General features: G+C 41.5%; 3 protein-coding genes and 1 pseudogene across 4 annotated transcripts; 1 reads left to right on the forward strand and 3 right to left on the reverse strand.

Annotated features, from left to right (window-relative positions):
• Positions 1-1,992: 1,992 nt before the first annotated feature.
• Positions 1,993-7,286, reverse strand: ccdc51 (coiled-coil domain containing 51). Of its 2 annotated transcripts, none has more exons than XM_085407075.1 (7): positions 7,159-7,286; positions 6,590-6,670; positions 6,309-6,510; positions 6,069-6,206; positions 5,788-5,952; positions 4,834-5,040; positions 1,993-4,237 (listed from the first exon to the last, which is right to left on the reverse strand). In XM_085407075.1, the coding sequence occupies exons 2-7, from the start codon at positions 6,592-6,594 to the stop codon at positions 3,674-3,676; spliced, it is 1,281 nt and encodes a 426-aa protein (XP_085263201.1). In that variant the 5' UTR covers positions 6,595-6,670; positions 7,159-7,286; the 3' UTR covers positions 1,993-3,673. The 2 variants fall into 2 exon arrangements, with proteins under 2 accessions (XP_085263201.1, XP_085263200.1); XM_085407074.1 differs by having other exon boundaries at positions 2,001-4,237; positions 6,309-6,516.
• tma7 (translation machinery associated 7 homolog) lies at positions 7,263-10,679 on the forward strand. The gene is made up of 4 exons (XM_085407077.1): positions 7,263-7,398; positions 8,252-8,307; positions 8,861-8,948; positions 9,984-10,679. The coding sequence occupies exons 1-4, from the start codon at positions 7,383-7,385 to the stop codon at positions 10,016-10,018; spliced, it is 195 nt and encodes a 64-aa protein (XP_085263203.1). The 5' UTR covers positions 7,263-7,382; the 3' UTR covers positions 10,019-10,679.
• On the reverse strand, positions 9,213-19,959 carry dnase1l4.1 (deoxyribonuclease 1 like 4, tandem duplicate 1). The gene is made up of 9 exons (XM_085407076.1): positions 19,879-19,959; positions 18,886-18,974; positions 18,201-18,281; positions 17,757-17,869; positions 15,968-16,080; positions 15,032-15,189; positions 14,680-14,776; positions 13,426-13,469; positions 9,213-9,976 (listed from the first exon to the last, which is right to left on the reverse strand). Exons 1-9 carry the CDS (start codon positions 19,957-19,959, stop codon positions 9,877-9,879), a joined length of 876 nt encoding a protein of 291 aa, XP_085263202.1. The 3' UTR covers positions 9,213-9,876.
• Positions 11,001-13,046, reverse strand: LOC146670236 (high mobility group protein B2 pseudogene; annotated as a pseudogene).
• Positions 19,960-22,919: the final 2,960 nt, after the last annotated feature.

The raw sequence follows: 22,919 nt of genomic DNA on the forward strand, positions 1-22,919 counted from the left end.
GTTGAGAGAAGAAGAATAGAAAACAAGCAAAAAAAAACAACCCCCAAAGCAATATACTAAACACAACACCATCACATTAATCTAGCTAAGTGTAAACAGCAGTAAATACTAAAAATTCAATGTTGTTGTGCAGCACGCAGGACAGACAGCGCACAATGTGCTTTGAAGTAGCAGCCAAGAAAGGTGTAATTTAAGTCTACGAACAGTGAACACCCGTGTGCACACCTGTGTGGATCAGCGCACTTGTATTCAAATGGTTTCCACATGTAATGGTCTGCAAGAGGATGTAGAGAGCCATAGCCCTGTCCCCTAGGGCATGAAGCAGGCATGGAGGAGATCCAGGCCCCAGACATCCAGAGGCCTCAGAGTACGAGAGCCCAAGGAGGACCACCGGAGGGGCATCCGTGCCACCCTCATGGGAAGGGCTGAGGATCCCCAGACGAGGCGTCACCCAGTAGCCACCGAGCAGAAGCTAGAGGGGGCTGCACCGGCGTACCCGCCGGCTCTGCCGGCAGCCAGCTGTGCCAGAATGAACCGAGCCGCAGGCCCAGAGGCCGGAGGCCCGAGGGCCCCCCGCACCCCGGAGGAGGCCTGACCGAGCAACAGGCACCAGGCCCCGCCAGGTAGCCACCGGGAGTGAGCTGGTACATACCTGAGTGCCCAGCCCCGGACACCAAGAACCACCAATGCACCGACCCCTGAGGGCATCAGTCACCGGCAGGGAGTGTGCTGAGGGGAGATAGGCCTTGGAGGGCCTGGGAGTTCCCAGAGAGGTGGAGTCTAAGACCTGACCTGACATATAGACACAGACAAACAGGCACACACAGACACAAACATGCATTCCCACCCTCATGCACACATATACAAACACTCAGCACTCACCCAACATAAGGACTGACATAAATGGACATGTACACACAATCACACTCCCAAAACATACTCTATACCCCGGGTCCAGGTACCCTCGCCCCCAGAGGGGGAAACAGAACCCAGACCCAAGAGATGTTACCCTTCGCCCCGGGGTGGAGGCAAGCAGACCGTCCCAGGCTCCGCAGCAGCAGGGAGGCCAATCGGACAGAATACTTTGTTTCTAAGCCAAAAGTCTTTGCCATGATTAAAATTTTAATCCTTTTCAGCCCAAAATATTTATTGAGCTTCAAAGAGCTTAAAGAACAAGTTTATTTTCCAAATCACCATCAACATTAATCAGTTAATAAAAATGAGTGTGTGTCCTTGTTCTAAATAAAGACCAACACCTGCTGCAGTAGATTTACAAAGAGACGCGCCAAATTTGGACGCGTGAACATGCAAACTTTCCTTGTTTCCACAACACGTGACATGCTTTAGCTACAAGGATTTACTCACAGTCGCTTTCATTTTTAAAAGAGAAAGATAATGCGCACAAACCAGTTCTTCCAAACAAGACTGGGAAAAAACAAACTTTGTTTTTTTTGTCCGTGAAGATTTCATGAACAATGCTTCAGCAGTTAAAGTCACCAGAAGCAACACTGTTAGAATAAATTCAGACCAATAAAAAAGTTTTATTTTGAACTGTGACTCGTGCAAAGGCCAATAATAAAAATATAGAGCTGGTAATGAGCATAGCAGGTTGTCTTTAAGGACTATAAGGTCATTCAGGATAAGCGTCCCCTCCCTTGAATGAGCACAATATGCTGTGCAGCGATAAAAAGCAGCGTAATAGCGGCCTTTCCGACTTGTTCAGCAGACCGGAGAAAGTTGAGAGCGGCTGCCCCCTACTGGTGACAGAGGGCATTACACATTAAGCCTGAAAGTTTTGTTTCAGTTCTAAAAGCTGATCTGCGACAGATGTATAACTTAGGCTTTTTGTGTGTATAAAATATCTTTCTTCATAAAGAATTTCTATGTTTGCTGTGATGAATGATAACAAACTGAATATATTTGTATTTAGTGTTATTATTCAGACATAAGAGCCATTTAAAGACAGTTTTTCTTTCACGAGTTGTTCAGGTAAACAAAGGAAGACAGACATTCAGTATTAGCCTGCAAATCACTCTCTGCAACAGCAGTTTCTTCATATGGATGTTTAATAAACAAGGATCATCGCTCATTTCAGCACAAATAATCAGCTACATAACAGCCCGACACCAACATGACTGCACACGGGTTCAAGTACTGGAGAGGGTTAAGAGGGTGTTACACTGCAGTGCATAGGTGTGGTTGTTCTCAGGTAAATATTTAGTTTTATCTAAAGAACAAAATATATTTTGAAGTCCATCTCAGTGACTTTTCTCATGTTAATGAAAACACAGTTCTCATTATTGTTCGTTTCTATATTTATCCTCATCTTAAACACAATATTATGTCCCATGAAATCAAAGATACAGGTTTTCAGATCTAAATCAAAATGAACATGTCTTTCCTTACATACTAAAATTTCAGCTCCCTTCAGTTTTCCGTCCTGCTTTAGCTTGGAGGTGAATGCCAGTGGTGCAATCATGACCTGTGATGTGGTCCCTCTGAGGTTCAGCTGGTCAACTAACTACATCCAAGGCTGACGAGTATAAGGCTGAATCAAGACGCTGAAAACTCACATGGCACTGCAACCACCTGGCCCCACATCTGATTATGTCCCATTTCTACTTCTGTTTGACGGTGTTGACATCTACAAGTCTTGATTTTATTATTTTTAAGCTACTACTTTGTTCTCTGTATGCCGCCTTCTCACAAAGTACAGAAAATCTGAACTCTTGCACGGTAAGATGCATTTTGGCAGTGTTTTCTGATTTATAATTAAAGTATAATGGAAAGATAAGTACATAGGATATATGCACCACAAAAGGTTTGTCAATACCAGCCTTGAAGTTATCATAATTGATAAAGATTTTTTATCTAACTCTGTCTTTGTGGTCCACTCTTACTGCCGTTGTAGCATTATTTTCAGCTACAGCAGGCAGCTGATTTCAGAGGAGAAAGCTCTCAAGTGTATTGACCTCCTTAGTACCAAAGACCACACAGAGACATTTAGAGACCAGCTTTTAAAAGTAGTGGAAAACTTAGCAGCAAAAGACACGAGAGAATGAACATGGGTAAGAAGCAGGAATAATAAGGCCCCATGAATTTGTCTGTATCAGCTAATCAATCAACCCAACTCACCTAAACAATGTGCTGGAGAACTCGAGTCAGACTTACTATAGTTTTGTATCTGTAAAAGTACAGAATATCACACCAGTTAATTTTTTTCCTTCAGAAGTCTACCTTTTACTTATTATTCTTTTATTTAAACCTATAATGCTAAACTATAATAACCCAGACTCAAGTTTCTTGTGGATATTTGTTGAGAAGTCTGATTCAGCGGTTTGTTCAGTTTAGACAACAAACATCATTTTTAGTTGTTGTAATGTGGGATTCTCTTCTAAGCTGCTAAACGTGACATTCACCAACATTTAGTTTATCTGCCAGCTTGAGATCAGTGAATTTTAAATATTTAGAAGCAGTTAAAATAAGTCCTCAGCCTCATTAGTGCAGTAAGCAGCAGAGGTAGATAATAAACCCAAATCAACACCTGCAGCCAGTTTATTAGATAAACCGAGTTCACTGCGGTTTGTAATTTGCACTCATTTGTTCAGATTATTAGTCCCAGTGCCCGATAGTGTTCCCGTACATTTACATATTCAAACTGGAGGTATCGTATCTAACCAGTTCCTCTGAGCAGCAGGTAGACAGCAGAGATGGTGATGGCAGTGGCGGTGTAGGCAAACACTGCATTATAAAGATTGGTGGTCCTGATTTGTTCTCCCAGAGTCCTCTGAGTCTCCTCCAGACTCCTCACCACTGCCTCAGACTCAGCTCTCTCTGGTCTCTCATGTAGCAGCTGACCAGCTTGTGTCTGAAGCTGTGGTTTGGTCTCCAGCAGCTTCCTCACGGTTGACACTTCACTTTCAACTTTCCCAAGCCCTCGTTCCAGTTGTCCCAGTTTTGGTGGCAGGGACTCTAAGAGGGACTCGGTCCTTTTGCTTCCAGTGTGGAGATCTTTTAAGGCTGAAACAGACACAGAGGGCGAGTGTGGGGCTGTGCCTTCTTTGTCCTGGCGAACAGCTCTCCTCTGTGCGAAGGTTTCACTCAGAGCAACTCTGAGACTGTCAATGAGCGTTCGGAGCTCGTCCTGCTGGGAGCGATGGTTTCCAGCCTGGATTTTCAGGGCTTCCTGCAGGCTCTCTGGACCTTTCTGGGCCTCCAGCAGCAGATTCTTCAGCTCCTGCAGAGGAGAAAAGAGAACGTATATGAGCTGAAATAACTGCTGTCTTGGTGAGGATCAGATAAAGGCAAGTGTTAATTACAGATGGGTGACATATTAAAGGAAAAATCTACATTAAGGAGGCTAGTCCAGTCATTTTTCTAACTTAACCTGTTTTTAAGTCCAAAATTGGCCTCATGAAGGCTCTCTTAAAGGAACATGGCAGTAGGTTTTGCATAGCAAACCTTCCAGAAACAGGAACTACAGTGCTATTGGGTATGGGTATAGTTCCTGAGAAAGTCCACCACTTACTCCATTTCACTCGCAGTTTCAACAACGCTTGTCAACTGTTCTCATTCATCTTTTTCATTTTCTTATTTCTTGTTGGCATTTATAACAGTAAAGCTAAAAACATTAATAAAAAAATATGAGACACTTTTCAAAAACAGGTACAAAGCTTCACATTGTTGTTAGTGTTTAGTAAGACCTAGAGTTTAGGGGAGGGTGTTGGAACAGTGCCAGCGCAGTTGCTTCAGGTAAAAAAAAAAAAAAAGAAATAAAAAAAAAAAAGAATCGGTGCACTGAATGAGGTCCCCTAGTGTAGCACCCCTCCTCACCTGCAGGCGGACTCGGTTCACATATGTTGACCCCATGACTCCGATCAGGGCTCCGAGCACCGAGCCAATGATGGACCAGTTCTTGGTGCGTTCTGCTCTCGTCCTCTCCTTCTCGTGGCTTCCTCTAACGGCCACAGAGAATAAAGAAAACTTCTCCCTCTCTGAACCCTCTGCGTTCTCGTACGCTGTCCGGAGGCGGCGCTCCTCCTGCAGTGACAGAGAGGTGGGGTTCAATTCAATCTTCTTATCAGACATCATTAACCTCCTAGGACCTGGCGTCCACATATGTGGACATCACACTTTGGGTTATTTAGACCAAAATACTCAATTTTGCTCTACAAGGGCCTGATATCCACTTACGAGGAAACTATAGAAACTTTAAACGAATGTCTAACGAATGTTAGAAACCAAAATCAGGTAAAAAAATAAAAATAAAAACCTGGTAATTCTTTGTTCTTACATTCATTGGGTCCCAATACGCCCAAATATCAAAGAGTAATTAAAAATGCATGCCATGGAAAAGTTCAGGTCTTAGGAGATTAATGATGTATGATTGTATAATGTGAACTGTGGTTAACTCAAAATAAAAGCACTTCCACTTCCACTACTGACCTCAAACCAACTATAAAACCTAAACCAACAGTTGATGGACCACGTGTTGTTATGGAAGTCTTGACCTCAATTAAAAATAAATAAAAAATTTGTTTTTAAATCCATGCTTAATAGTCTCCAACAAACCAGTGATACCTGCAGTACGGTATTTAATTTTATTTCTTGTCACTCATGGCAGTAAAGTGAATCTCTGTGGTTTTTCGACTGTCTGTGAGATTTTGGTTTGTTTTAAACAAACCATCTGAAAAACAAATTACAACAAAAGCGACATGAAATTTAAGACATTTAATTTTTAATGACTCAAGGACATGGGTTTTGTGTATTTTAATAGCTTCAGCTCACTTGTAGGAGTTTGTGCTCCATTGTGGCCAGTTCCAGGTAGTGTGGCTCCTCCCTTGAGACTCTGTCCAGTCGGTCTCTGATCTCCTTCAGCCTGCCCTGCTGAGCCTCCAGGCTAGCATGAGCCTCACGAACTATCCCTCTGGCCACCATGAATGCTGCCTCAGCCTGGAAAATACAAAGATCTGTCAGAGAACTGTATAACAAGCACCTGACATTCCTTATTCATTATCCACTAAGTCATGTCGGCACAGACTAAACTTGGACGCCGTGTTTTTACTGACCTCAGTGACCTTTGTCTGAGCCTCGCGGACCTCATTCAGCCCCACAAACTCCTCGTACTTCTCCCACCAGTGGTTTACTGTGGCAGTGGCTGCTTGAGCCGACCTCTGACTCCACTGCCGCCCAAACTCACCTGCATGCTTAAAGATAAGAGAAGAGAGAAAAAGGATGACAGTGTTCAAATTTGTTTCATTGTGTTTTGAAGTTCTGTTGTTACCGTAAGAAGAAGATCCTTTTTGTACCTGTAAGACAGTCAAGGCACGCTCCTTCAGAAGCTCTGATCCTTTTTTCCCTTCAGAAGGGGAAGGCTTGTTTGGAGGTGGTGATGGTGATGAACCAGGCTGATGGAGAGCACTGTAGGTTCGTACCTGAGTGAGTTTGCCAGGCAGTGAGTAGCGGGACAGACAGCATGAGCCATGAACCCAGAGATAGATCTGAGCACCTCTGTACCTGACAGAGTAAAGATAACATTAACCAGTTATATTTACAATCACAAATACAGATACAATGCTCACACCAGTACCTCATTGAGCAGAGCAGCAGCAGTACAGGTTAAGAATAGTCAGAGATTGACCGTCACAGCAGCCAACACTGGAACAGGCACCTGGGAGAATAAAGGGAAAACAATTTAATTTGATTAACTGTCAGCTTTATAAGATTTGTGGCATCTTGCATAAGGCAGTCCGCAGGGGGTGTGCTGTTGTAGAAGACAGACCATCTAGTAATATGGAGCTTCTTCAGATAACTTTTAAACCTCCCAGAAATCCTGCTTAGTAGTAGTGGTTATAGGCACGCTTTCAAAGGCAATTCAGGCACAGTGAGAGCTTAGTCTGCCAATAATAAGTCAAACTCGTTCCCGGTGGGTGCAGGACCTCACGAGCACTGCACTTTGTCACAGATTCGGTTCAAAAAAATGTCTGGATATAATTTTAAATATATCAAGAGTACTTTTCCACCAAGGTTACCTACTTCCTAGCTAGCTAGATGTTGCTCCATGTAGCTACCGGCTAGCTGACTTTTCATAAGTTTTAAACTGTTTTGGGACTCTGGTGATACTGTTATGTACACAGCGATATAACAGAGCAAACATACCCGTTTTCTTCAATTATGTCAGCGGACGCATAAGACACGAATTACGTTTCTTTAGGGTAACAGGATTGTAGCATATTGATGTCAAGTATTTTCTTTGAGACAGGCAACAAGCGGTCATTCTATTTCCGGTTCAACGGGGACCTAACAGCGCGGATTAGCGAGAAGTACCAGTTGTCTTCGCAGCAAACTTTCCTTTCATTTAAATTTTATAACAAGCTGTAACCATGTCTGGAAGAGAAGGTGGGAGATTGCTTCATTTGAGATTCGTCTGTAAAATCTGCACATCTTAAAAGATACTGACGATTTTCAGTTTAGCACGTTTATAGTTGGCTAATGCTAGCTGCCGCTAAAGATAACGTTTTCTCTGACCAATCGGCAGTTAAAAATGTGCCATATTACGATTTTTTTCTGTTTTGGGATATACATACGGAAGATAGAAGATATTTTAGGCCATTTTTTTTAATTATTGGGACTGAATGGACCATTCGACTTATAAATATTATCTCAGGCAACAGACAATATAAACGAAATCTTTAAAAATTTAAATATATTCCTCCTTCTTTCTTCGAATAACCCGTGGTGGTAACTAACATTTGTATTCGAGGCTCAAGGTTTCGCGGTCATCTGGCTGCCTGTTAAGTTAAAGCAGATTTTAAGGAGTTTAGGTTAATTTTTTTTTCCAAGCAAACAAAAGTCAAGAACGCTGTGTTATTTGAATGACGTAACTTGGATCATATTCCTTCGTATATTTCATTTTTATTCACTGGCTATTGTTTATTAGATATTGTAGATTTAGTTATATTTTATATTTTATTTTCATAACAAGGTAATGAAGATTGTTTAAACTTAGTCAATTTATTTTAAAGAGAAACGTTCAGACATTGTAGTCCATTGTTATAGAATGCAATTTTTTCCCCACTGTTTTTATTAGTATACTTTTACTTTGTGGATCTGTTCTTTAAATACGTTTGCCTAGCTTAGGTTTTCATATTTTGTATCTACTTATTGTGTTATTTATTAATTTACTTTTATAGTTCTGAGTTTCATTTTGCTCTCACGGTATTTATGTATCTATGTAAATTTTATTTCTCAGGAGGTAAAAAGAAACCACTGAAGGCTCCCAAGAAACAGAACAAGGACATGGATGACGTATGTATCTGGCTCTTTCCCCCCCTCACCATAGACTGTGTAAAACATTTAATATCAAGCCTCTAAATCATTTGCATCCCTTTGTAATCAAGATAACATGGATAAGACACATTTACATTGCATCATTGCAATATTTTATACATTTCGTTTTTGTTTATTTTTTAAAGTAAAGCTGTTTTCACAGATAATTTGATACGTAAACTTTGATGTATGGATCATTTCGCTAACCCTTTCTGTTTTTTGTGATCTACTTTGTCATTTAATTCTGCTTTAGTAACCTGTATTAATGCCCATTGAAAATTAGAACTGGTGATAAAAATATATTCCTTAACTTGTTGATAACAAAATCAAATCAAATCATTGTTACACAACCCAGTGCGATGTCTTCAGGTGTCAGCTGAGAATCTGATAAATGGAAATCAGATGAAATATTAATTTTTGTTATTTGACTGAAGGGAAGAAATATTCAGAGGTAAATGTCAGCTGTGGTTTGGAATGAGCTGAGCATAAGACAGAAGCGTAGAAAGATTTTAGATTGTATGTGTCTCCGTAGGATGATGTAGCCTTCAAGCAGAAGCAGAAGGACGAACAGAAGGCCCTGGATGCGTTGAAAGCCAAAGCATCAGGAAAAGGACCTTTGAGTAAGAGCTGTGTTTATATTTTTACTTTATTTGTAAAGAACTATGCACAAAAACAAGAAGTGAAGAAATGCACCAGATTTATGTACTCCCGCAACTACTGCTACACTGCTCCGTGATCAGGTGCACACAGGAGTGATAAAATGCAAAATACATACTCAAAGCACAAGTTACAAGTGGAGTAATATAATACATGAATAATACCAATAATACCTGAAAACCTCCAGCCCCAGTCCCACACACAAAAAACAAACCAAGAAAACCCACACACTATAAAACCTTTGTATCTATATCCACCCAACATTCAATCACCAGACCATCCCACGTATATAGAAACAGAAAAAATCCAGATCAGGTTGAATTTATTAATTTTGTTTCATAATGACAAACCTTACATATTTCCAAACATACACATCATGATCATACACACCAGCTGTGGTGTTTCTATAACTGATACGTTACCAGCACACAGTGAGAGTTCAGGAATACAGTGACTTCAGCAAAGTGCTGAGCTGCAGGATTCAGGTGATCTGCCAGTTTCTGTAGCCATTTCAGTTTTCAGGGTTCACTTTTTGCAATTTTCTTATTTCCGTCCATAGACTGCTTTCAGATGTTTGTCAACTTGGTAGCTTAACCTTGCTTAACATTTCTTACCATGGCTACAGTGAAAGCCTCAGGTTAGCCCTGGTGTTTCACTGTACAGCTTGCACTTTCTCTGCAGGTCAGGAAACTGAAACAAACCCCAAACTTGCAGCAAATTTAGTCCAAAGTAGACCTCATGTCTCTCTGATGTTTGTGTCTCCTTTAAAATTCAAATATTTTATACTTTGTTTATGCTATTTTGTTTATGCAGTGATCTCTTCTTTTAAAAAAATAAAGTAAATTTATGTTATTGTTTGAGAAAACCTCTAATTTTAAAGTCTTTCAGTCATCAATATATTTTCAAACTTGAAATCTCACTGGTCACAGTTGTGGCTGCAGTTTTAATTAGATGCTTTCTAACACCCAATCTTTTTGTTTGCTTTCTCTCTCTTTCAGCTGGAGGTGGCATCAAGAAATCTGGGAAGAAGTAAAACCTGAGCTGCTGATTTTTGTTTGATCCTGTTCTCGCTTCCTTCGTCTTTTTGCTGAAAGACTACAGTTTGTTTTGCTCGTTAAAAAATAAACCGCATCAAACTCAAAACCTGCTCGGGTGCTCAACCTTTAGTGGAGTAGTACAGGGAATAAATTTAACGATGTTAGGTTTTCAAGGACAATGGCCCTCCAACTGTGATATTTCACTCATACACACAGATCAGCCACAAATCATTATTGTGTGGAGGCGTTGGCAGTGGATCTCTTTGGGCTCTTTCTGCCCATCGAGCCTGATTAGATTGAGGTCTGGGTATTTTTGGAGGCCAGGCCAACACCTTCATGTTTCTTAAGCAGTTTTTGCTTTGTGTATAGTTCATTGTCCTGCTAGAGGAGGCTGCTGCCATGCACCAATGTTTAGGTAGGCGATGACATCCTGTTCTAATGTTGTGGCTGATCAGCGTATATTGACCAATATCTTTAAATCTAGTTATGAAATGAAATGAAGGCCTGCAGCTTAAGATGTGGAAGGACTGTAAAACTAATGTCCACTGCATTTTGTGTCCATATGAAATTTCTAACCATCACAAACCAGCCCAAGTCCATGAGTTTTGTTATCTTGTAAAGAGGGAGATGCCAATAAAGTTTTTTGTTTTTAATTAATGCTTGTTATTATTTGTTCTTTTTAAAAGAATTTGGTAAGAAATCACTTAAAGCTTAATTATCAAGCTGTGTTTAAAATAACAGTAGTGATGAAGCTTTATTTGAAATGCTATTAAAATGTTTAATCTGTTTCTGGTTTTATTAAATTAAACAACAGCACTTTAGGACTGAAGAGACAACTGAAGTGTTGTAGTTACATACAGATTAAACAAAAAGGCACATACATGCTTGTAGCATTTTTTTTCAACTCAATATTTCTCATTCAGCAATAGAAACTGCTCTCAAAGTATGTATATAAAAGATGTTGCTTCAGTCTGAAAAGTGAAGCCAGTGCAGACATGCCTGGAGACATGTCTAATAGCCAGCAGGGGGTGGCAGAAAGAGTAGTGATTGTATAGGATTATAAAGGAAAGCGCTCACTGCTTTTCCTTTTTGACCTTAGTAAATACTTCAATGAGTTCATGGCCGCAATTGGTAGTTTCAAGTTTCACTGAACACGATATGTTTATTTTGTAAATTATGTTCTCCATTAATGTGAAAAAGCTACGCTAGATCACTCGATTTCATGTTAAGATCTACCGCGTACTTGTGACTTTGGTGAAAGTGGTAGGCAATAGCACTTTGCAAATCAGTGGATGATGTCACAGTGGCACACCTTCCGTCTTTCATCTATACAGTCTTTGAAAGCTACAACCCTGTTTATTAAACCATGAGTTAGACTCTAGCTAACAATTATAAGTAATGCTGAGCCTGAGAACAGATGTGTTAACGCTATTGTATGAAATCACTTTTCCAATATTTCCATCTCCTTTAAAGTAACTCTTATCTTGTGGATTTTGTTGTCCCAATAAATACATAGTATAAATTGTAAAATTGTGATTTTAATATTTATTTCAATTGTGTCGTGTTAAAAGCATAGCTTCACAGTCAGTTTTTTTTAATGGGATATATATACAATTTCATTACAGTAGAAAATTTTAAAATATAACTCTTAAAGGGGACTAAGTGACAAAAACTAAATCCCTGTGATAGGTTTGTAGCATAAACCTATTCGCTGGAACGTTAAGGACAATTTAATTACACAGCAAATTAAGACACGAGTAGGCAAAGTTTTTCATGTTTCTCGTGCACGGGAGAGAACTGGACAAACGCCGCTCCTTCGCTTGACCCCAGTTGCTCTCATCTTCTCCCCCGTAACACTGCTCTTTTATTGAGGTTACATGAATATGCATAGGTGCATTAACATACACACAAAGAGTACCTTGCCTGTGCGTTGTGTAAGTGTGTGTGTGTGGGGGGGGGGTGGGTGGGGGTGGGGTCAGAGTGTGACCCCATAAACAACTTCCCTAACCCTGCTGGTTTGGAAGTCCAGCAGTTCATCTAAACAAAAGGCACTTAGACTAGAACAGATATAGACAGTTTATCCTACCATAAAACAATAAGAGAAGGTATGACCTCTCCCATGCTCCCAGAATGTGGGTGTGAATGCCAGAACACTGTGGAATGCACACCAAGCCTATGCAGACTGCCAAAGATCACACATCCTATCACTACACAATCGATTATACACCTCTAAGCATATATGGTTAAATATTTCTAAGCATAAATGACAATAAACAATATAAATCTAACACCCTGAATTAGAAAAAGAGTACAGCTCAAATGAGGTCAACCGACAGGGACAGCAGGTTATACTGCTGAACTCGTCCAACCCAAAACAAAAACAAACATAAACAAACAAACGCATCACAAACTTCACATCCTCAAACACAGAAACAACTTAGCCATCTTCCCGTCAATATCATTTTCATCCTCGTCATCATCATCTTCATCCTCATCCTCTTCATCCTCATCATCGTCGTCAGCTGGTTCCACATTCTTGGCGCCTTTGGCTCTGTAGGCAGCCACTTCCATCTCATATTTTTCCTTCAGTTTGGCGTACTTGGCCTCATAGGGGGTCTTTTCTGTGGTACTCATCTTTTTCCACATCTCACCAAACTTCTTGGCGATGTCAGTGATGGAGATCCCCGGGTTATCCGCCTTGATCTTTTCACGGTGTTCAGAGGTGAAGATCAAGAAAGCAGAAGGTGGCTTTTTGGGCGCGTTGGGGTCCTTCTTCTTCTTCTTGCCCTTCTTGGCACCTGCAGGTGGTACATAGGACTTCATCTCCTGGTCATACCGGCGCTTGTCATTCTTGGCCATCTCTTTGAACTTTGCCTTCTCCTCAGGTGACATGGACTTCCATTTTTCTGAGCACAGTTTGGAAACCTCTGTTAATATTACTTTGGCTCCTGGGTGCTTCTTCTTGTGCTCCTTATAGAAGTCCACAACAAAGAATGCGTAGGCGGGGGTTTTTCCTTTCAGCTTTTTGGCTGCAATTAATTTGTTCTAATTAATTAATTTTAAACATGTTTGCATGTATAAATATTTTCTTTGAGCAGAAAGTTCATATCACACTTTGAACATGTCAGGAAAAAACAAATTCTGCATCTAGTTGATTTTGAACTCACTCTCTGAACATGATCTGCATATATTCAACGTAAGCATATCTTTCTAACAAATGTCTAAAACGTGTGTAAGTTTTATTTTTTACATTTTTGGGAAAGATTAAAAAAAAAACATTTCTTAATAAGAATGAAAAACTGACTTCACAATTTTAACAGGTCTTGTAGTATTATGGTACATAAGCCTTGGATATGCATAAATATCCTGCTTACCGTTTCTTTCATCTGTCTCAACTATGGACTTCAACTCAACCTCCACTGGATAATGGTCACTCACTTTCAGAGCCTGCAAAAGAAACAAAATGTACTGATTAATAGTTTTTGAACAAATATCGAGGTCTAGCTGAATGTCCCCATGAATCAGCGGTTTGTGCATGGGGTATGTTGTCTGGGGTTGCTAGGGTCTTACAAAAGCAAAATGGTGTTGGGTGAGGGGCCAAGAGAGTGTTTCACAAAACCCTATGAGGACACACTCAAGGGACCAGTTTACCCTCCTGGGACAAGGTTAGGTCTGGGGTGAGAGCTTGATGCTGTGCACCTGGTGTGCAGGTTCAGCCTGAAGAGGCAAAACCTAATGACAGTGACATGATCCTGGGCCATGTTGGCCCAGCATTCTTAGTTTTCATGTGTTTTGGGTTTTGTTCTTTATGTATGCCGTGGTTTCTAGGTTGTTCTGTTAAGATGTTCCTTATTTGATTACCCCCCGTGTGCCCCTCTGTGTATCTGTGAGCCCTCGTTTCCCCTCCTTGTGTTTTATTCCATGTTTTCCCCAGCCTGTTATGTCTGTGCTCTCCTCAGGCTGTCTCTCTTTTCTCTCCAGCAATAAAGCTGTGTTTTTGAGTTCATTCCTGCCTCCGTGAGCTTGCGTTTGGGTCCTCATCCTGCCTGCACACAGCCGCAAACATGACAGACAGTATGGAAAGTATCCATACTGTCATAATGACAGTATGGATACTTTCCATACTGCAGTGGTTTACATTTTCAAAGACAATGAGCTGACAGGCCAAGGGTAGAGTCTTTGTCAAACCCAGGTCATAGAGTTACCAAGGACACTTGAAAAGAGTGACTGTGACACTGTTAATAATTTACCCTAAAGTTTTGTTTGTAAGAATAAAGGTCCGACGTCACTGAACTCTCTCTTTTTTTCTCCCCCTATAAAGACAAGTTGAAAGCTTGCTGATTTTCAACATTTTTGTGGCCATTGATTGACGGCCTCTTAGGAATTTTAATTAAAGCCATAACACCATACCGCAGCTGTACTTTGGTACCGTCTTTAAGCAACCATGCCAGCTTTTACACACCGAGTTCTGTTTTTCATGTCCAGCTATTTCAGTGATCTTTAAACAGACTGAGTGATGTGACAAAAACACAATTATCTGCCTTATAATTTAGTGTCTAAAACCCTTCTGACTAATCATATTCTACGTGTGATATTGCAAATGAGGCAGAGAATATAAGAGTAATTCATTTGGTGAAAACCATTAATCAAAACAGACCTGCTCATCATCGAGATTAAACTCCTCCTTGAAGTTGAAGGCTTTTGCAGATTCTGGTTCCACAGCATTAAGCATGTCATCTCCATAGACCACGATCCTTAACACAGATAGGGAAAAAGGCTTATTTTAAAAACCCATAATACCAAATTTAAATACATAATTAGAAAAAAGCAAGAACATTTAGCACCACTCCATTTTAATGTGGCAAAACAAAAGAATCTACTCCTCCTTATTTCAGATAATTTGAAGAAACAGCGTGATGTGTTTATTTTCTTGCTGACGAACAGATCGATACCAGTCTCACGTCTGTCGATTCAAAATAAAGCTGCAGCCAGCACCTGCTATGCATTACCTGTCATAGGTGTTGGTGTTCTTGGTGCTTGTTGTAGTGTCGACGTTATCTCCAATCAGCCAGTGGAAGTTCTCGTCTTCACGAATGCGAATGGTCTTCATGTCACGGTTGGAAACGTACGAGCCGTCTGCATTGAAGTCACCCAAGATCATAATGTTCTGCAGCACAGACATGAAATATTTGCATTTGAGTGTTTTGCTTTAACTCCTCAATATATATTTGTTTTGTTTTCCCAGTTTAGTGGTTGGATTGGTTCATACGCCTTTTACTACACATCCATCCATCCATCCATCCATCTTCATCCGCTTTGTCCGGGGCCGGGTCGCGGGGGCAGCAGCCTAAGCAAAGAGGCCCAGACCTCCCTCTCCCCAGCCACCTCCTCCAGCTTATCCGGGGGAATACCAAGGCGTTCCCAGGCCAGCCGAGAGATATAATCTCTCCAGCGTGTCCTGGGTCTGCCCCGGGGCCTCCTCCCGGTGGGACATGCCTGGAACACCTCACCCAGGAGGCGCCCAGGGGGCATCCTTGTCAGATGCCCGAACCACCTCAGCTGGCTCCTTTCGATGTGGAGCAGCAGCTGCTCTACTCTGAGCCCCTCCCGGATGGCCGACCTTCTCACCCTATCTCTAAGGGAGAGGCCAGCCACCCTTCGGAGGAAGCTCATTTCTGCCGCTTGTATCCGCGATCTCGTTCTTTCGGTCACTACCCACAGCTCGTGGCCATAGGTGAGGGTAGGGACGTAGATCGACCGGTAAATTGAGAGCTTCGCTTTTACACTCAGCTCCCTCTTCACCACGACGGACCGGTGCAGCGTCCGCATTACTACACAACTCTGTCAAAATCTACAAATTTTCACGAAAGTATGAATTCCTGCTTTCTCTGTTGTGCAACCAACCCAAGCTACAAAGCTTTAGACACTCTCTAACTTCTCCTTACATCAGTTTTCCATTTCGTCTTAATAATCTTGATGACATCGTATAGTTCATCGAGCTCCTCCACAGAGTCCGTTGGTTTGGTGTGAACTGGGATCATAACCAGGTCCTCCACAACTACAGCGAGAACACAAATACACACAGTTTACATCCATGACTCAGTAAAAGGGCTAGATGTTACAGTCCCTGATAATGCATTGCTTTAAATGGAGAGACTCTTGAGGGATCTCTGTTATGAGGAAAGGCAGCCCAGAAACTTTACCAGCAGCAAACATCGTTGTGTGCCTCAACTTTTGGTCTTTTACCCAGGCTAATCTGCCATTTTTTCTTCCTTGGTTAGGTTTAGGAATTAGAGATCTGATCTAGATTATCATATTAAAATTTGGGACACATTGTCAATTGTGGACCTTGGATTCATCGGGTGTTTTGGCCATTATCACTAAACACCCTCATCCAAGGAGGCCCTGCCAGGGTTGATCAGGCCCTGGAGTGTGTCACTGGTTTATGTTATTTCTCTTCTTTCTTCTGTTTAGTTTTCTACAGTTTATTTTCTGTCTATTCACTGCAACTGAGAAATAATACTTACCTCTTTAGCATTTATGGAGCCTCACTTCTTCAAAGGGATAGAAAAGGTGATAGAGAGAAGTAAGACAAGAGGGACAAGATAGGAGAGAGCAGAGAAGAGAGCTGGAAGGGGGGCTGGGGCTGGCTTTCCACACCTCCCCGCTGGATTGGGCTGTACGCTCTACCTCCCCACTGCCTCCCAGAAAAGGGAAGAAGAGCAGAGGGGAGAAGAGGAGAATATTTATTTTCTCTCGCAGTTACCTGACTGCCTTAACTGCCCAAGTGATGTCAGCCCTTTTTAGGCATAGCCAGTGACTGGTCCTCTCAGCAGTGTCCTCTGATCCCAATCTCTCTAAGCAGTTTGGCTGTTGTACTGGCAACACAGCCCCTGCACCCCACTTCCACCTGGTGCACCTTGATCTTCCAGCCTGTGTCCTCTGCCTCAACTGCCAAGTTGGCATAGCGCAGCTTCTTCCGCTCAAATGCTTCCTCAATTGCTTCCTCCCATGGTACCGTCAGCTCAATGATGTACGCATGTTTTTGAGAGTTAGACCAAAGGACGAGGTCTGGTCGCAGAGTAGTTGTTACGATCTCTGTGGGAAAAATTAGCCTCTGATCCAAGTCCACTTGCATCTGCCAATCCCTGGCAGCCTTCAGCAGGCCCAGGTCCTGGGCTGAGGGGCTTGTCCTCGGCTTGTCTCCCTCCCGGACAAATGTTGATGAAAACTGATGCTCCTCTTGGTTCGTGAAAGGTTGAGCGTTGATGGATTTCCTTTTGCACTCAACTTTCTCGGCTAGACACCTGAGGACCTGGTTGTGAATTTGTGCTTGAGTGTATCTGGGACTGTACACAGGGGGCAGGACTACATTCAAGTCTTACTGATTATTTACATTAGTGTAAATTAGTTCAAATTATTGATTGCCTTTTAATAACATTTATGAAATAATTATATATTACTTAATTACCCTAAAGTTAAAACCAGCTGATTTTCTCTCCATACAAATACACACTTCCCCATAATGTGTAAACAGATTTAGATTATCACAGCTTTAAAAAAAAAAACCTGGACCAGAGACTCATCTGTACATCCAGGTTACATAAAGGTGCAGCCAACAGGAAGGCCACAGAAGACATAGTATCAGCTTTAAAGTGAGCTGTTACACTGATTACACACAAGCTTAACTCCCTGTTGATCCTTGCATTTGTTTCCATGACAAACATATCCTACCTGTATTGCTGCATCTTAATTTCAGGATGTAGGGGTCTCTGTTAATAACATCTTTTCCTGTTGTTGCCTCTTCATTAAACTGCTCATGGTTCACCAACGTAACCACATCACTTCTACACACACACACACACACACACACACACACACACACACACACACACACACACACACACACACACACACACACACACACACACACACAGTGTGGATGTTAATAATATAGTCATCTCAACTCTGGCTCTGAGCAATGAAGCACTGTCCACCTGCTTCCGTTTGCATGGACAAGCCAATCTGAAGAAAGTTTGCTTAAAGCAAGAGGGCTTTAAGGAGCACTGCACCAAGGCCCGGCAGAACTGTGAAGCATGCAAAGCTGCTCTAGTGAGTTCAAGAATAAAAATTTGAAGCTGCAAATGAACAGGATGTGTGTTGTCAGTGAACTCTCACTTGTAGATGAACATGAACTGCTCCTTGTAGCGTGTACTGCCCAGACGATCACTGATGTTATAGGTGTATCCCTCGTGGACTCTGAGAAGATATAAGTTGAGAGAAATTTTGTATAATTCTTTAATTTTGGTCCATTAAATCATGTTATGTCCTCTGATTCTCTGAAAAGAATTGGTTCAGGATGAATGTGTAACGCTTTAGTGAAACATTACCTTTTCATTTAACACAAAAAGCAGGTCAAAGTTGAATTTTTTACATTCATTCAAACTTTATTTCCAAATTACAGTTTGCCTGACAATAAGATGAACATGACCAACAACATAAATTGTTAACATCAGCAGTTTTTAGTGTTGTCATTACAGCTGTCACGCTATCAGACTTTAATACATGATTATTGAAGCCGAAAGAATTCCTGATAATAATATTATTGCATAATACTATTATACAGATGCTGCCAATAAGTGTGCTATTTAAAAAAGGAAATGTACCATTGTGTTTATAATACACAAATAACTTCAGAAGTAACTGTGTAAATATTCTTTAATGTAATAATCCTTAAAAATCGTAATCATTTTTGGTTACCATGAGAAAATTGTTATTCTTTGGGCCACCATCATCATGCTTAAACACGAGCACCCTAAACGATAATAACAGCGATGATGCTGGAAACAAAGCATTTCCTTACTTGTTGAGTTCTTTCATGAAGATTTCTATGGACTCTCCGCTGGTGTCCACCACCTCCAGGATCAGAATGATGTCATATCGAGACACAATCTTTGAAACAGAGAGAAAAAAAAAGCTGAACTGATCAGATGCGTTACTACCTTAAAGATAATTGTTCAGTTAAGATTTAGCTCTTCCAGATATGTAAAATATAAACTGACATTTTTCTATGTTTAAAAAAAAAATACTTATGTAAATATTCTGAGTTGCAACAATAAAGCTGAAGAGGTATCAAAAAAAGACAGAGATGGGAACAATCAGAGAAATGCTGAGTGACTTAAATTGTGTGGTTATAGAGGTAATGGTGGTTCTGTGAATGAAGGGCAAGCTGCCACTGAGCGTGGTTACTTGAAGGGACAACAGGCCAGTGGATCCACGTTTAAATTAACACACCCTGATTGTGTGTTTGCTATTGTGGTTCCTAAACAGCCGACACTCAGGGCGGCTGACCTGTACAGTGGCTTGTTGACTAAATATGAAACAGATCTAATACAATAACAATAATAAAACATGGGTTTAAGCAAAGAATTGGAAATGTAACCTCATCACCAGAATAAAAGTAAAGTAAAAACCAGTGATCCAATGATACAGCAAGAAACCACAAGTCAAAATACAACTTACTCCATGTATTTCAGTATATTTTCAGATGCATATATAGGATTACATTTTTACTTAAACAGTGAGTCCTGATACTTATTTTACCACTTTGCAACTCAGCTATTTAATAGAAAGTTTTTATATAATACTTAATTACTTAAATACTTAATAATTGGTAGGAGGGCTGGACTACTTTTCTACATTGTTATCGCCCTCTGTCTTCTTTCCGTGACAAAAAGGCAAAGCTTACTATTTTGTCACATGATCAGACATTTTAATGAAAGCAGGAGCCAGACCTGCAGGTCATTTACAGTTTTGTAAGGTGAAAGTATGTGTGGGCTTTTATACTGGTTATTACCTTAGTCAGGATTTTGAGGACATCAGGGTCTGACACTTTCTTCTTTCCAAACTTCTTAATGTTAAAAGATGCTATTTTCATGATGGCTGCAAAAAGAGGACAAGCATAGCAATCAGAATTATTGTCTGAAGGCCAAGAAAAATTCCCAACAGATATTCCCATTTTTCCAAGTGGACCATTATTGCTTTTGCCATACTGGTCCACTTGATTGTCATAGTTTATTCGATCTACCCGAGCACCCAGCCCCGGACACTGAGAACCACCAACGGGTGGGAGCATCAGCCACTTGCAGCGAGCGTAGTTGGGGAAGATAGGCATTGTATAGGAATTTCTTTTACTTATGTATTAATCACATTATTTTATCGTATAATGCCTTGATGCCACTGGATTTTAACATATCTCACACTCATACAGTAAGATAAATGGTGGGGTCTAGTAAGGACGTTGGGGGAAGCAGACAGCTCCACAGAAAGAAACCTTTGTCTCTTTGAGGACTCTGGGAGGAAGCAAGGGAGTGTGAAACAGCTGTGTACTGCCTTTTGTTCCTGAAGAAGGTATTTAACTGGGAACCATGTTAGGCTCAGTTATACTCATCCAACATGGAGGCACACAGAACTAAACACTGCACACACACTCATACCACCATCATCCCTGTGCCCAAGAACAGCAAACCCTCATCCCTGAACGATTACCGGCCAGTTGCACTGACCTCGGTAGTAATGAAGGTGTTTGAGAGGCTGCTGAAGAACATCATCTCCTCCTCCATCCCAGACACCACAGATCCGCTGCAGTTCGCCTACAGATCCAACAGATCCACAGAGGATGCCATCGCCCACGTCCTACACACCACTCTCAGCCATGTGGACAAGAAACAGGGTAACTATGTGCGAATGCTGTTTGTTGATTACAGTTCAGCGTTTAACACAATAGTGCCCTGCAGACTGTTCACAAAGCTGAGGGATCTGGGACTTAACAGCCGTCTGTGTGCATGGGTGTTGGACTTCCTCACTGGCAGAACTCAGGTGGTGAGGGTGGGCAGGTGCTTCTCCAACAGCATCACCATCAACACAGGAGCACCTCAGGGATGTGTCCTCTCACCACTGCTCTACTCCCTCTACACTTCAGACTGTGTGGTCACCCATGGCTCCAACACCATTGTGAAGTTTGCTGACGACACAGTGGTGTTGGGTGCCATCTCCAACAACGATGAGATGGCCTGCATGGATGAAGTGAAGAATCTGGCATCGTGGTGCCAGGACAACCACCTCCAGCTGAACGTCGGCAAGACCAAGGAGCTGGTGGTGGACTTCAGAAGGGGTCAGCACAGAGACTACAAGCCCATTATCATCAATGGAGCTCCAGTGGAGAGGGTGCAGTCCTTCAAGTATCTTGGTGTCCACATCTCCTCAGACCTGACATGGGCTGCCCACATTCAGGTCCAGACCAAAAAGGCTAGGCAGCGCCTGTATCACCTACGACAACTGAAGAAGTTCAGGGTCTCTCCAAAGATCCTCAGGATTTTCTATACAGGCGCTGTGGAGAGCATCCTCACACAGAACATGACATCGTGGTTTGGGAACAGCTGTGTGAAGGACCAAAAAGCTCTCCAGAGAGTGATCCATACAGCAGAACGCTGCTGCAGGATTGCTCTCCCCCCGCTTCAGGACACCTACACCAGGAGATGCCGGACTAGAGCAGCGCAGATACTGAAGGACCCGTCCCATCCTGGCAACAAACTGTTCCAACTTCTGCAATCTGGTAGAAGGTTCCGCATCTTCCGGGCAAGGACAGAGAGACTCAAGAGGAGCTTCTATCCCCAAGCCATCCGTGCCCTAAACACACACACCCGCCCTCTCACATCATCTATAATTGACTGAGTCAGGACTCTTCCAGACACTAAACCAAGGCACAATGTACATTTCAATTCCTTTAATTTTAAATATGTTTATATTGTCTGTCCTGTAAAATAGTCAGATGTCTATTCACATTAATGTGCAGAATTCACCTGCTTGCTGCTACTGCTGCACATTCACCCAATGTATATATATATATATATATATATATATATATATATATATATATATATATATATATAAATGTTTTTCCTCTACACATGTTGAGGAGCGTGTCAGGCTACATTTCACTGTGTGTTATACTTGTATAACTATGCATGTGACAAATAAAGAACCTTGAACCTTGAACCATACTCCCCAAAAATACTCTGTACCCCAAGGTCCAGGGACCCCCAGAAGAGCAATCCACCCCCAGACCCAGGAAATGGTTCCATTTACTCTGGGGTGGACACAAGCAGACTGCCCCCAGTCCTGCAGCAGCAGGAAGGCCCAACAGCCCAGACCCCAACCAGACGGCCAGCTCCTTCTCCCGCACCCTGCCCCAAATGGCGCACAGAGAATGGGGTTATGAAGACCCCATACAAGGGGCATGGTACCAATGACCCTCTATCAGATAGCAGCTGGCCTCAGCACGGCCCCTCCTGAGAACCCTCAATGTCTACATGTATTTAAAATTGAGAGGTGGGCACCTGCACCAGAGGTGAGGCTGAATAAACCCACTCTGGGCAGCTTTCCCAATCGGCTGAGGCCTTCATGAAACACTACAAAGTTCATATTTTCTGCAAATAACCCATGTTTTTTCCCCACGGGACAATATAAATGTTTGATAGAGTTTATACAACAGGTGTATTCACCTTTATGGAGAAACTAAAAGGATGGACATAAATACATAAAATAATTAATGAAATCAAGTATGAAAGATTAACCTGAAATAAGTAAAAGAAAATCTTGTTCAGACTCCAAAATACATGAATACATTTTAACCTGTTTTTAAATTAGTGTTTGATTAAATCAGATGATTTTTTTCTGTGTTTATTTTTATTTTTAGTCGAAATGTATCTTTTGATTTTAATTTTTCTATTGCATTTGTTTTTCTTATTTGAGGACCTTTTTAAACAACATTAAACATTTTGGAGTTGTTTTTTTTTTGCTGCTGCTGACGTATTTTAACAAATCAGTAAGCTCTTC

This window comes from Rhamphochromis longiceps, linkage group LG5, assembly GCF_057381845.1.
Source record: "Rhamphochromis longiceps isolate RC_006_pf linkage group LG5, R_longiceps_female_GT1.1, whole genome shotgun sequence".
NCBI lineage: Eukaryota > Metazoa > Chordata > Actinopteri > Cichliformes > Cichlidae > Rhamphochromis > Rhamphochromis longiceps.

Excerpts from the sequence above, each read along its gene's own strand:
- ccdc51 (XM_085407074.1), bottom strand. Across the intron at positions 6,207-6,308 it reads GTGCCTTGACTGTCTTACAG|CATGCAGGTGAGTTTGGGCG; the intron begins GTACAAAAAGGA and ends CTTATCTTTAAG. Across the intron at positions 5,953-6,068 it reads CTCAGACAAAGGTCACTGAG|GCTGAGGCAGCATTCATGGT; the intron begins GTCAGTAAAAAC and ends TGTATTTTCCAG.
- dnase1l4.1 (XM_085407076.1), bottom strand. The coding sequence starts at position 19,959 with ATGAAAATAGCATCTTTTAACATTAAGAAGTTTGGAAAGAAGAAAGTG. Across the intron at positions 18,282-18,885 it reads TTCATGAAAGAACTCAACAA|AGTCCACGAGGGATACACCT; the intron begins GTAAGGAAATGC and ends ATATCTTCTCAG. Across the intron at positions 16,081-17,756 it reads ATTAAGATGCAGCAATACAG|TTGTGGAGGACCTGGTTATG; the intron begins GTAGGATATGTT and ends TTCTCGCTGTAG.
- tma7 (XM_085407077.1), top strand. Across the intron at positions 8,308-8,860 it reads AGAACAAGGACATGGATGAC|GATGATGTAGCCTTCAAGCA; the intron begins GTATGTATCTGG and ends GTGTCTCCGTAG. Across the intron at positions 8,949-9,983 it reads ATCAGGAAAAGGACCTTTGA|CTGGAGGTGGCATCAAGAAA; the intron begins GTAAGAGCTGTG and ends TCTCTCTTTCAG.